This window comes from Eutrigla gurnardus (assembly GCF_963514095.1).
Source record: "Eutrigla gurnardus genome assembly, chromosome: 19".
Classification (NCBI taxonomy): Eukaryota; Metazoa; Chordata; class Actinopteri; order Perciformes; family Triglidae; genus Eutrigla; species Eutrigla gurnardus.
Genome location: NC_139930.1, coordinates 24167602 through 24182437, shown reverse-complemented (window position 1 = coordinate 24182437; position 14836 = coordinate 24167602). Strand labels below are relative to the sequence as shown.

Genomic DNA, 14836 nt, shown 5'->3' with positions numbered 1-14836 from the left:
TTGGTATTCGCTGTTTGATAAATGAGACATCTGGTCTTACAAAATGATCAGCAATAAAACCAAAACTAAAGACACTGTGTGTTAAAAGAATTTGTCCGTAAACGAATAAATTCACCCAAGGAGGAGATCGGAGACATAAGTAAAGTCGATGTCTGACTTTAATCTTGATCAAGAGGAGCAGTTACAATGCAACAACGTGTGAGGATGCTACAGAGGAAGTGCTCCAATCACTGTTGTGACCTTTTAAAGGCACAGGAGATAACGCGTCACTGACAGTTAATCTTCATGTAGAACCAGACATCATGACTACCAGGCCTCTGATAACATTTAGGTCAGCCATGGGGAGACTAAAGTAATAAACAGTTCAACACATAAAGCTGTAACCTGAACTAAGACAACTTTAAGAGGTTATACAAAATTATTATAACACTGTGCTTTTGGAACTGTTTGTTGCCAAAATGATAACACAATTGATCTTCTTTAATTTTGACATATCAGATCATGTAATTGTGCTTTTTATTTCCTTATCTGGATCAAACACATCATACCTGATGAGGAAAACCCAGTATGTTTATTTATGTTTAACACAAATCTGACGTCAGAGAAGCCTAAAAAAAAAGAAAATAAGTAGAGGTTTGGTATGCAATGACACTATTGTTGTTGTGTGGAGAAAGTTAACTGATTTGAGCCAATCAACAAAGTGATTGCAACTTTGCGGATATATATTATAAACAGATATAATTGCCAAACAATGTCATTATGTACCTATATATATTATTATTATTATTATTATTATTATTATTATTATTATTATTATTATTATTATTTAATTTGGTTATTTCATGCGGATAGTGAAGGGTTAACAATGCTCCAAGACGTCGCCTACTGACGGAGAAGAAAAAGAAATCTCCCTCAGCTGTGGCGGGCTCCGTACAGCAGCGCTGACACCGGTGACCGGGCCGCTCGTTAACGTACTGCCAACTAATGGATTTCAGCTCGAGGGGAGTGAACGGGAATCCGAACGCCCCCCGCGGCGCGTGGTTGTAGAACGAGATCAAAAGGCGCGTGGTCTGCGCGGCGGCCGCTTCCGTTTAACTCTCACCGCTTCTCTTCGGACACACACAGTGCTGTGCGGCGCGTGCTGCTGATCGGTCGGTCCGTTGGGTCTGCAGGAGCGGCTGTTCTGTTCTGTTCTGCGTGTCTGTTGTCTGCATGTGTGGTGTGCGCGTGCACCGACGGAATCAAAGACGAGAGCAGGCCAGCGCGAGCCAGCAAGAAAGGCAGGCAGGCAGGCAGGCAGAGCAGAGAGGCAGCCCGCGAGCGCTCAGCTAGCAACCGTACGTTACGCTGCGAGAGATGGTCACGTCCACACAGGGGATCCTTCTGCTCCCGATGCTAATATGTCTCCAGCTCTGCATTAACGTCCACGGTAAGTCTTTGTGTGTGTCCGCGTGTTTGTTCGCGTATGTGCGCGTGTTTGAGGCGCTGGGAAACGCGCAGTGTGTCCTGTGAGGTTTAGCTAACCGTGTCGAGCTGTACACCTGTCTTGGCTGCTCCTTGAAGGAATGACCGTGCTTTAGCTACACCTAAGGTTAGTCGAACCTTGGCTTTCTTCTTTGTAAATAAACTACCAATGACGTTTTTCGGGGTGCCAAATGTGACACATTTTGCTTTTGTGTGAGCTTAAGATGTATTTAATATGAACGTGTTCGTCTTTAAACTAGCGATTCATTTCGCTTCATTTTTAATTTTTTTTTTTGCTCAAATGTGTCTGGAAATGAAATGAAAAGGGGGGGATGGAGAGGCCCGAGTGGTTTGTGTTGCCAGCTGTCGCTACTCATGATAGCCCTGCGGTTGATTAGTATCACCCCCCCGATACGCAGCCCTTACGAATATAGCCGTGCTTCTTGTACTGTGTTGGCGTCTGTGCGTGTCCTGATTTCTCATTCACGTCCACTGTGGGATCTCTACTGCCTTTTTATCCCCCCTAATTCATTTATTTATTCCTGTAGTGGAAGCCGACAGAGGGAGAGGAATGGCAGGGAGGAGGAGGAGGAAAGGGGGTTACATAGAGCGATTAAACCACAGGGGTAGGATGGATCACCGCAGTCCCGGTAGCGTAGAAGCATCTGAGGGCACCGAGGCCAATTACCGGACACAGGTGATCCCAATGACGGCCTAATTAAATAATTACCAACTGGTGGTAATCGTAGAGCAGTTTCCATCCAGTTGTGCAATTATTGATAATTTCCTTATGAATGGCAACAGTAAATTGATTAAGTAGTCCATATATTGATTTGTGTTATGAAGTGAATCGATTTATATAGAAGAAAATGAGTTCCAATCTATAAAATGATTCGCTGACTTTGTTTTATATAATTAATTTTATCATTTATATCATTTTTTTATTTAATTTTTATATTGAATTTCTGACCTCTACATTTGAGAACCTGGAAGCAGCAAATGTTTGACGTTTTAGCTTCATCATTCATTACAAAGTTATTCATTAAAATTGTGTCAACTAAGCAATTCATTGACTAATCGTTTCAGCACTAATTTCCATGCTTAAACTTTACTTGCCTTGTATTAAATATTGAATATCATGTCATTTTTGCCCACTAGCCAAGACCCAGGACTATTTATTGATTAGAGGAAAAGTTGATCTCTGTAAATTGAACAGGCCTTTTCTTAGTTTAGTTAAATCATGATTTTTGCTTACTATGCACTCACCTAATTTCCCCCTCTATTATGGGTTTTTCGATTTGAGTTATTACTATAACTAATTGTATAGGCTGTTAAGTGACTCACTGTTTGAGTTGCAGCACAAGTATGACCGTCCTGGTCCAGGCCTATCACTGACATTGTGGAGGTTTCCTTTCTGGCCCCATGGTACATGGAATACATACATAACTTAGGTTTTATTAATGCACTTACTAATCATTTCAGCAGTAGTTTGCAGGCAGGCTAAATTATGCAGCAGAGCTGTTATTTCAGTCTCTTGAATGCCTACCTACCTTGGAAAATAGCCTTCGGAGGAAACAAGGACTCAAAACTATGGCACTTGTAATGTGCACACACTCCCCATAGCATACAGCCACCTCCTCCTCCTCATTCTCAGCTCCAGACACACAAACACACATGCAGGCACGCACAGATTGAGATCGAGTGAGCCTATTTGAATAAGACGTAACGCAAATTAGGTGGCGAGAGCAGCAGCAGCAGCAGCAGCAACAACGCTGGCCTGATTAAAATGGATGTATTTTTCCTCCACTGTTACTGTGATACCATGCTAGACCCAGATCCTCTGCTATATGAGGGAGGGGGCTATGTGGGGGGTGTGCTTGGTTCTTGAAGTGGGCGGAGTGGTGGACAGGAGGAGGAGGAGGAGGAGGAGGAGGAGGAGGAGGAGGAGGAGGAGGAGGAGGAGTACACTGCAACCATTTCTGTTACTGGGGAAAATTGCATTACCATGACCTCCAGTGTGACAGCACTTATGTAGCGCACAATGATCTACTATTTTGGGAGGTAGACGGTTCGTTGCAGCTTCACGCCTGTTTGAGTCCATGGTTTCAAACCCACAGGAGTAGTGGCAGGGGAATAATTATCATGTGGAATAATCTGATTTAAATCTCACCTTCAGTTAACAGCAGCAACGAGATAATTGGCACTTGAAGTGAATATAGACCTTTTGATCAACGCATTTGCATGCATAGCAGTAGGGTCACTGTCGGGGAGAATCAAACTTCCCAAATGGTGCTCTGCAGCCACAGGAGACATGTTGCTTCCTCTAGCACTTCAAATTCCAAAGTTATGTATTTATAGTCGTCATGAATTAATCCTGCAGTAATTTATGTAAAACGACAACAAGAAAGACGCACAAAAGAAGGATTTTGAAGGCATAGCAGTAGTGATATTTATCATGCCTCAGCAAGACAATGTGGTGAAAGCTTCCTCAGTCTGCATTATGTGGGAGCAGTGTACAGTTTGGAGTTCAGCTACAATTGAGTCTGACACTGCAGGGAAAAGGAGAATACTCTTGTACAGGTTTATATAGCCTCCGTCAGGTTAATATTGAAGTCTGTTATTGTGCCGATTGGATTGAAGTGCAGGGTGTGCAGTTTTCCAGACAGCAAGTCGATGGGTTTCGGTAGAGACACTAGACTGGTAACCCCAGAGAATACTGGGGGTTTTTTTTCAAAGAAACAAAATGCAGTATATCATTTTCTGCTTCTTGGGTTCTTTGTTACAGTGGCTTTTCATGAGACACCCAGTTTACTTCATTTCACATTAACTTTACTTTCAGAACAGGAGATTAGCGAAGCTGCTAAGTGCTCTCTGTTGCATCGACATCGTCGGGTAATGCTGAACTGTCCTGAATCTGTTGAAACTTAACTCTATAATGTAACTTTAGCAAACATTTTGATACACAGATTTTCAAAATGAACAATTGAAAGTACTTGTATTGAAAGCTTGCATTGAATGCCGGATTTCTTCGCGTTGTTTTGGTACGTTTCAAGTGTTGACGTGCCGCTTTAGTTAAAGAAAAACATCTCGTTAAATATATCTTATATTCATTTATTAAAGTATAGCTTGTTCCCAGAACTGTTTCGTATTAGCCCAACTCAAAATGCTGTCCTTGTGAATTACATAAAGAAGCAAGTGTTATGATCAACACAGAACTAAGCGGTCACTGGGCACATGGTCATTATTACTCCGTCAGCATTATATGTACGTCAGCAGTGAGCGTCAGGCTCATGACTATGACTGGTGTTTATTTCTGAGTTTTCTAATGTTTTAGTTTGTGCTTTTGCAACACAACTGGACTAAGTGTTGTAGAAGTAGACTGTGAAAGGTCACGCCAATCTGAATGGATAATTTGGTTATTAAGTGACTTGATATGTAATTTGTAGAACAGTGCTGCATGAGTGTCGTATTTCTTTTTGTATTTTTGTTCCATTTTATTTTTGTTAGAATCACTGGTTCCTACTAAATGGGATTTTTTTTCCCCTTTTTGATTGTTGCAGGAAATAAGCTGTCACATTTTGTTCAGCAAGCTAACCTTCACGGATGAATACCACATGAATTTTGAAGTGTGAATGTGTCAGAAGGGGAAAAAGCTAGAAGTTGTGCAATGGTTGGTTGCAAGTCATTGGTTGACAAAGTCTTAAAAAAGACTCGAACATTTTTCATTGTTGATTAATCCTGTGGACTGCTGGTTAATTATGTAAACTAGATTTATTTATGCAAGTAGTTAATGGAGTTGGTACCTTTTTAATTTATAGTCCAACGTTGGATTTCACATGCGATGCCAGCCGGATGTATCATGCATGATGAGGTGTACCTTGCTATAATTATATTCCTCATGGTAACCGTTCACATTCTACCTTGAACCACGGTAACTTTCAGCTCTGTGTCATCACTAAGGAGGAGACTACTGCTGTGCAATTGCTGTGATTATGTAATTACCTTGATTCACTGAGGTAGTCGGCTCATAGAGGCTTTCTTCCACTTTTTCTTCTCCACTCAACGATCTCCGCTTGCATCAGACGGATGTTAGAGAAAACACACGTAGCTCCGGGGTCACAGTGGTCCCATGTGGTAAAGTTTGCTGCTTTTAGAGCATTATACATTGAATATCGTGGGTGGGTGGAGACAGCGAAACTACTGCTGCAGATGGTGAGCTGGCCATGGAGGCTTGGCTGCCAGCTTTGTCGCTCTAAGACCGAATTAAAGAGCAGGCGAGAAGGCAGGCACCGAGTATTGAAAATGTTTCAGTTCAGTCTGATGAGTCTGATTGATCTTCCACCGATCAAAGCTCTCAAAGCACTTTACTTAATGAGTGTTGTCTTTTTTTGTTTTTCCTGGTCTTCAAACGAAGAGAGAAACGGAGGAAGTGTCATGTTTTCCCTTAACTATATCCTCCTTTCCCCAGGAAATATCTTGGTCATGATAACATTTGTTTCCAACTAATTTATGATGTAAATAGGGAAGGCTGGGATCGTATAGGTGGAGGAATCTGTATTTGTTGGCATATTTCCTAAAGAGGATAATCTTATCAATAGACTGTTACTTACTCAGTGTTTTTAATATTATTGGCTTTGTCATACACAGGCTGTGCTAAGAGGCTGGTTTTACTGGTTGTTTTCCTCTCAGATTTCAAGGAACAAACCACAACCACACACTCTACAAGACATTGCATTCATTATACTGAAGAAAAATGAGGAAGAAATGAGAACATCCTCTTTCACACCCTCTTTGACTCTGTATTTAAGCTCGTTTAGTCCTGTAATTCCCTGTGTAGCCATCTTTGCCCCAGCGTTATGGTCTTTGGTAATGGCCGCTTGGTTTCATGGAAACCATGGAGGCTCGTATTGTTGCAGTTATTTCCAAACCCTCTTGTTGTGTGTTGCAAAGCCTCATATCTGAGCAATTTTGTTTAAATTGCCAAGAGTATTGCGGTTCAGCATTATTTTATAAACCGTTAACTTTCTGATGATCAACTATCTTATTAAATCCAGTGAGGATTTGTAGCCTTTTTTTCTTTCTTTAGGCTTCTCAACTTTTTGTTCTGAAAAAGAAATTTAATTAGCAATTGGAAGATGGCACTCTGTGCTCCAGGAATTTGTTATAAACTCTTCTTATCTTCTAGTATTTGTCGGAATAATGAAATCCGGCATTTGTTGCAGTCCCAGTTGGCTAGGCGGTCTGTAATCTTGAGCTGCAGCTCCGTTGTATGCAGTATGAACTTTCTCACTGAGGGAGGTTTTCCCGAGCTCCGTGTTGTGTCCCTCTCCCCGTTATCTGCCTGTATGACGTCCGTGTTTTTTTGTTTGATGGGTTGATGGGCTCATTTTGTTGAGATTTAAAATGCAGGTGCTGTGATCCATTATGCCTTGATTGTGATATGAAATGGTGATGTGGATGGATTAAAGGTCGGCGTACTCTATTGGCGAACATGGCTGTACAGCTGGTGTAGTCGTAGTTGAATGAGAGTCTGCAGGCTGTATATTTATCTCCTCCTGTGCTGTGACGATGGTGGACTAGCATTGTTGGGGGTCAGTTATTTGACTGGAGGCTCCTGAGGCTACATCTGTAGAGAACCATAGATTTTATAACTTGGGTACCATTTTAATTCATGCAGGCCTTGAGTTGTGTGTTGCTTGTTGAGTTAAGGGCTGCTCAGGTTCAAATCAGATCAAAAGGGAATGTTTCTCTCCCTTAAGAAGCCGCTGACCCACTTAAAACGGTTTCCTTCATCGTGGCGTTTCAGTGGCTAAATGCAGTTTAATTGTCTCCTTAAAAGCACTCTAAACGTTTTCACAGGCAAACTTGTGATGTGATTTTTATGTAAAGTGGATGAGCTCTTTATTGGTGCAGCGATGCATCTGCGACCTCTCCTGGGCTTCTGTCATCACCGTGTGCTCTATTTACCCACCTGGACAGACGGTCCAGACTCTGCCGTCGTCGAGGTCAGACAGTGTTACTTGAGGACTGCACATTGCACTACAAAAGCCAACTCCCCTGTTGAGGAAAAAGTTACAATTGGAACACCTTGACCTCAGCTAATGATGCTGCTTTGACGCCGTGACTTATATCGTAGCTGCGTATTCTTTCCCCCTGCTCGATTCTTTAACCTTTACTCTTGTACTGACCAATGAAGTGAATGATCTTAGACTAACCACTTTTTAGCTTGTTGTTGTTTAAGCTGGTTTGTTTGAACTGTTCCACATAGAGACATTTCTAACTGGGCAAGATGCCCAGACGTTGAAGCATAAATCAAACTTTTTTTCATCATTATTTTTCATTTATTTCATATTTACTTATTTTTCTATTCATTTCCCTTCATTTTTTGTCTTAATTTATGTATTTCTTCACCTATATGTAAATGAGGGGACTCGGATATGAGTACACTGCTGATGTCTGAACTCACTTCCCTGTGTTTGCAAATGCAGCTGAAGATGAAGTGACATAAATGTTTTAGTGGAGAACTACAGCTCGGTGTGTTGAAAATGTCTACAGGGGAACATCTGTTCAACTGTCGTCAGAAGCAATCTGTAGATTTTGAGGACACTCTGCTTTAGTTCTCCACCAAAATATATTATTCAAGAACGTTTTTTCCTCTCCAGTTTGTTGTGCAAATCGGACCTCATACTGGCTGTTCTCTGGTGTCATCTACACAAGTGGAGCTGGGTGGAAGTTATTTCACACCATTCCTTTAATAGTATGGCGGAGGTTAACGGAGGTGCTGTTGTGAAAACGTGACACAGGCTCAGTGGTGGCTGAGATCTGCTCCAAGTGCCAGCTAGTTACGTTTGAAAAATGTGTTTGTAAAGTACGGCACAGCTGGGAATCGTTTTAAGACTCAACAAAAATCAAAGTAAATGAAATGACTGGTAAATGATGATTATGAACACATTTGGGACTATAATCACTGCAGTTTTGCTCATGCCGTGTGTGTGTGTGTGTGTGTGTCTTCCTCTGTAGGTACAAAGACGGAATGTGAAGCCAGCCAGTTTCAGTGTGGAAATGGTCGCTGCATCCCCTCCGTCTGGCAGTGTGACGGAGACGAGGACTGCACCGATGGCAGTGACGAAAGCTCCTGTGGTGAGACGCTTGACGCTCCGCTCACACATCTGTCGTATTCCTTCACTACCATGGACACGCACACTGTCTTTTAATTTGAGACAATCCTATAAGCACCGTCTTAAAGTCTAAAGTCTGTGAATAATTGCTGGAACACAAAAAGTCTCCATCAAATGCACTATTTACTCCTGTTTGACTCAAAAAGTACAATACAATAACAATGCCTAAAAATGAAACGGGTTTTGAAGATTTGCGTATAGTAAGAACCACGGGCCGGTGAAGTCCAAGTGTTGAGAGAGGGAATTACATATTGTTGGTAATTTCTTTTCTTTTTTTTTTTAAAGACGTATCCTTTAACTTTCATCATAAATGCATCTTCTTCTTGCATATTGGACCTAATGGACTTATAACTATTACAGTTGCACACATTTTAATTGACACTATTCCTTCTGTGTCATTAACAATTTCAATTGCTGTTGTGCCACATGTGGGCTGGAAATGTATCTCAACGGTTAATGTGACTTTTGATGGAGTGGGCAGATTGATGACAATCCATCTTGGTTACAACTGAGCTTTGTTTCCTGAGTGCAAATACTGAAAGAGTGAAATAAAATGAGTGAAATAAAATGTAAATGAAGTTAGTAATGGTTTCTTACTTAGAGCATACTCACAGTATGCCGGATTAACTTTTTATATCATACTTTAGTCTGCTGCACCGATGGCGTTCCCTGCTTTTATGATGCATACAGTTGTTTTAGAGCCCTTTTACAGCCGACATCATAGGAAGTATACGTGTGCATCTTGGCAACGGAACTGGCCCCAGCCATCTATATAAATAATAGATGGCACATGTTCTCACTCCTTCACATTTAGATCCATAGATGTCACCTGACATTCAGAATCCACCATGTTAGCTTGGCCCCATCGGGAGACTTCCCAGCATCCCTTGGGACAGAATGACCTGGTGATGTGAAGGTAGCGGAGCAGAGCTAAATATGGATTCGACAGAGCAGGGGGTGTGCGTGTATGTGTCCAATACATTTCAGATCTTTCTCTATCTTATGTCCCTCATCTATCTGGGTCAGATGAGACGAGGAGGGAGGAAAGAACAAGTGACATAAGCAAGGGGAAAAGGAGGAAAGCAAGGGAGGAAAAACAGCTGATCGCACTATGAGGGGGAAATCCTGATGATCAGAAGAGCCCCTCGGATAGAAATATATACAGCGTTTATGACAGCACATTAATTGCATTTGGTAAAAGATGGAATGGCTGACATACTAAATTCAGTATAATCCACTTTTCAACACTTCTAGCAGAATTTTCAAAATAAAAGCCTGGTGTAAATGGGAGTGATTTATACCCATTTTGAGTAAATAGTGCTGTGGGAATGATGCACTATCCTAAATGTATCAATGCATGAGGTAAACATGGAGGATGTTTGAGTTTACACGAACAACCAATCAGAACGGGAGCTGATCAGTGGCTTTTGTGTTGACGGACTTAATCTGTTTCACTCCTTTACACTCTCTCACAGCCGCGTTTGACTCTTTTATTCACTCGGCGGAAAATCAGACGCTTTGACTTTTAACCCAGACGGAACTGAGACGTGTGAAAGATGAGAAATTAATTCATGAAAGACGGTTGATAATGAGGCCCGCTGCGACTTGCTGCTGTCTTATCTCAAATTAGATTTGGTCGTTTCTTGGGTTTGTATTCTGGTCAGAGACTGAGGAAAGGGTGTCCTCCATCCCCTGCATGGACGTGGAGTGTTTGTGTCATGTTGGACTACTTTGCAATCCATCAAAGTCGATCTTCCCGACGATCAGGAATATTTTATACGTTTTATAAGTTTTCCATTGGACTATATTTTAAAGTCTTCGTCATTTGCACAAGGCCAAGCTCACCTGGAGATGGGACTGATTGTTTTATACACATTGTGATTTGAAGATTAAAATTCAAATTTGAAAGAGCCTCTCATAATTAGAACTTGCATAATTAACCATGTTTTAATAAGCTGCAGGAGGTGGCAGGTTTAGGAGGCCGTTCATTTTAAAGAGCCATTTACTCACCTGTAGTTAATTTTGCAAGTTGGCTGAACAAATCAAATGTAAATCTCAGACAGGAAGCTAGTGGGCAGCTCAGTAGTTAATTGAGTAACTGTTTGTGATCATTTTATCATGCTGGTGTTTTTGATGAGCCACACCTGCCATGGAGCTCGTTTGCTGGGGCATTATCTATAAATACGGGCATGTTTTCAGTCTAACATATTCCAACCTGACGAAGATCAAGAAGGATTGAAATGGTGTTCTTGAATAAACTGTGGAGAAATGCCCCGGCTTTATGCGCTCTTCTTTCTGAATGATGCTGTACTGATAGCCTTGGACCTTTTTTGTAATGTGCGTATAATTCATCTCTCCAGCTCAGCAGCTAAGCCACTTAAGTACAGTTATGTGAACGGTGTTATTAGGGCAGAGGTTCCCAATCTTGGGTTTGGCAGCCCCCGATGGGTCACCAGCTGATGGCTAGGAAAGGGGTGTGGATACATATGAAATATCATCTACCTCCATTTTTTTCCACTTGTAATTGCACTCTTTTTTTTTTCCTTTTATGCGTTTTACATTATCTTCCCCTTTTTTTTGTTTGATGGGAAATTAATGCACCAGTCACAACTCCAGAGGATGGTTTTGAATGTATATGAGGAGTTTGGGCTTTGCTTATCAGAAGGCAACAAATTACAAACGTGACCTTTTCGCCTGATAAAAGGCTCCGGTCTGGTGTACTGAAATTCATATTCATGAGGTGTGGCGAGTATGCCTTCGTTCCCCCTTCTCTTCCCATTATTCATGTGTTTCTATTAAAGAAATGGGTGTTTCATTAAAGAAAATGAAGCCAGTCTCTGTCTCCTCTTCTCTGTATAATGAATCCATCTTTTTCTCTCCCACTCCAGTTAGAAAGACTTGTATGGAGGTGGACTTTGTGTGTCGCAACGGCCAATGTGTCCCGAAGCGATGGCACTGTGATGGGGAGCCAGACTGCGAGGACGGGTCCGACGAGAGCGTAGAAATCTGCCGTGAGTAGATGGTTTCCTTTGACTAAACACACACATGCTGTTTTCCACATCAGACTCCAGATATACACCATTGCTTGAGTATTTTTCCAATTATCAAATTTACATCACTGCTTCTCTAGATGCAGTGATGTAAATCCACTTTTTAGAAGAGACTTGCTTGGTAATTTCAGGACTTTTTTTTTTTTTACCTATACTTAATCGTGGTTGAAGTTCCGTTATTGTTCTGCAATAATACGGATGCGATGGGATACTTTATTACCGTTTATGAGGTTGGGAGAGACTCCACTGTCAAAGAGGGACTGTTTTTATTAATCAAATTCTTATTTTCCTTTTTTATAAGTTTCAGCCTTGAACTATTATGCTAAAAATTCTTCTGGATTTCTGGAATATAAAAATTAGCATATCCTTTTTGGGTTGGGAAATGGTACAAATGTCGTCAGCAGCAAGCAGTGTTTCTTATTGCTTATTTTAAAGCTACATATGAGGTTGGGAGCATATCTATTATGTCAACGGTTCTCAACATGGCCATGGCTGAGCCTGTAACTCACAAGTAATGGTGCTGACAGCGCAAAAGACAACAGTGTTGACAGGGTTTACCTGAAGGGGAAATGGAGGGTGGGTGCTACGTTATAATGGCGTTATCAACGACTAGAATATGACAATTAAGCACAGAGAAGCTTGGATAACAACACACACAGAGGGAGAGCGACTTCTTTCTTTCATAGTCGGGTAGACATTAAAACACTACATCTTTACATAGCAAATAGTTGTTTGTTCCTATATTAAATTAATTTGTCTTGAGTAAATGGTGCATTTAAGACAATTTTACACATCATTTGTGGGATTTGATAGTCAAAATGGTGTACCCTCCATTACCTTGTGCAACAATGTATTTCAAATTTTTTTTTAGTGTGATTTATTTATTTTTTGGACAACAATGATGCTCTATGCCATAGAGGAATACGATATGTACAGTAATTGTTTAGTCAGCTGGATTTGGAATTGTGACGATAAGATGTAGGAGATCTTCAATATCATCCTTAATATGATTTAAAAAGTGCCCTTATCTTCGATTGTGTCAAATGTGGGGCATGTAATTGACCTCTAAAAATCAGTTGCCCGGGAATGTGATTAAAGACTTTCAATTTTGTAGACGCAACACTCACTCCGAGCTCAAGTGACTGCGTGCAAAGGTCAGATACTTGAATAGATTCATTCAGAGGTTTGCAGGGCAGCAGAACGCATACAAGTAGATTAACAACAAGGCAGAGCATCATTTAAGTAATTAGGGCTTATACACGTGTCCCCTGGAGGTCAGATGATGGATCGCCCTCCATACCTCAGTCTCTGTAACTGCAGTGAAGAGCACATGTCCAGGCAGGCAAAAAAAAGTTACTTTAAATGAATGGGGAGAAACGGGAATACATTTTTGTATATGGTTAATTACTCTTGGAGTTGTCTTGGCCACCAGCTGCAGAGTTTTCTGGCCATCCGAGTGCATAGTAGAGACTTCCTGCTGTTTCTAGCTGTATCTCACTGTTGCAGAAATTCAGTGAGACACTCGAAAGCGGTGCCGGCAGGGGTGAGGACATCCCCGTGAGCTGCCCTGTCAAATAAATAAGTTGTTTAAATGTAACTACGAAGAGCTGCTGAGCTTTAAATGGTATAGTTGTCGTGTGAGGGTTTGCTGAGGTGCTTCTAGGAATCAAAGAATCGAGAGCTGATGGAAAGCCTATCTGTGATCTGAACACAAATGGACTGCTTCTCCTCAGGCACAGATAAACATCAGAGGAAAGATGAAGGTATCAAACACATGTTAGCTTTATATTCACAGAATTTAGTGTCTTTCATCCATGGTTCCTTTTAATACTGAACCTCAGGTCTATTTCCAACTCTTCTATTCCCAAGATGGCCAAGTACCAGGATGAAACCGTATCAGTGGAGGACAAAGAAAGCTTCCTCCTCATGGAGGGTTGATGACGTGTTTCTTTTTAATATACTTATCTTAGCAGTAGAAAAGACAAACTGTCAGCAGGGGTTTATTAAATCAATTTCAGTAATAAGTATTCTTAATCATGTTCTTAACCTCTACGGTATGCCAGTTCATCATACATCTGAATGTGATGCAATTTGAAACAAAATAAATGCTTGAATGATCAAAGAAAAGTCATCTTACTAACCTTAACCTCTCTACCGAAAGATGCATCGGGAGGATAATTAAAGAAAACATTACTCATAACTGTATTGAATAGCTTCAGTGCCACCACCTTTTTAAAAAGTAAGGGTTAGCACATTGACACACACACACACACAAGGAGATCGACTGGTGAATCGTTCCTCATTCAACTGCATGCTTGGGCTCAACACTCTATTGGTAGGAGCTTTAGAGAAAAAGCCTTCAGTGCCTTTCAATGAAGAAAAACACTGATACTTTATCTAGGTATGCACTGTACACACTGCTACGTCTACAGCTATGTTACTGTAACGTCACCCACGCTCTCTCTCGACCTGACACCCGCTAACGTGGTGTCGTGGGAGGGGGGACCCTGCTAGAGAATACCAGGCTTACACACAGCTGACAACCTTGCAGCTAAACCGATGGAACGTGTTGGAAATGAAAGGGTCTACAACAATGCAACCAACATTGTAGCTGCTAACTCTCCTGGACGGGTGAACTGGAGATTAGCCGTTTTGGATTCACCCTGTTTTTACACAGGATTATTGTTGCAGCTGGGCTGCTTATTAGGCTAACTGACTGTTGGTCAAGTTGCTGTAGTAGTAGTAGTATTGTATGCGGTTATTACTCATTAGTAGGAGTCAAGTGTCGGACCCGAACTTGTACCGGTGCATCTTTAGCTAGTGCCACATCTACACTGTTGTTGTTTTAAACGGTCGCCCCCCATTAGCACCCAAATGGAGTAATGACTGCACTTAGTCAATTGTATGTTTTAGTGTACGGTGCCGATTTGTGGGCTGCCATTTTAAAGGGTTGGTTACCGCATTAATGACTATTTTCTCTGACCAATCGGTGGTCTGCAGCATTTTAATTCCTCCACCTTTTGGTATCGGTTCAGCTTGTTTGGTACCATTAAAAAGTACCGGGTACTATTTGTGGGGAAATTTCTGTGAAATCTAATCCAAGTTTTTGGTTAGGAATGGAGGAAAGGAAGAATAAGAAATGCA

The 14836-nt window shown here is 41.3% G+C and overlaps 1 protein-coding gene across 2 annotated transcripts in view; it reads left to right on the top strand.

Annotated features, from left to right (window-relative positions):
• Nucleotides 1–965: 965 nt before the first annotated feature.
• vldlr (very low density lipoprotein receptor) overlaps nucleotides 966–14836 on the top strand; it is a 41304-nt gene continuing 27433 nt past the window's right edge. Inside the window, exons 1-3 of one of the 2 annotated variants that reach the window (XM_084035712.1) lie at nucleotides 966–1429; nucleotides 8485–8604; nucleotides 11531–11653. In XM_084035712.1, the coding sequence (XP_083891838.1) occupies nucleotides 1357–1429; nucleotides 8485–8604; nucleotides 11531–11653 (316 nt within the window). In that variant the 5' untranslated portion in view covers nucleotides 966–1356. The remainder of the gene's footprint in view (nucleotides 1430–8484; nucleotides 8605–11530; nucleotides 11654–14836) is intronic. The other variant, XM_084035713.1, reaches the window with a different exon arrangement.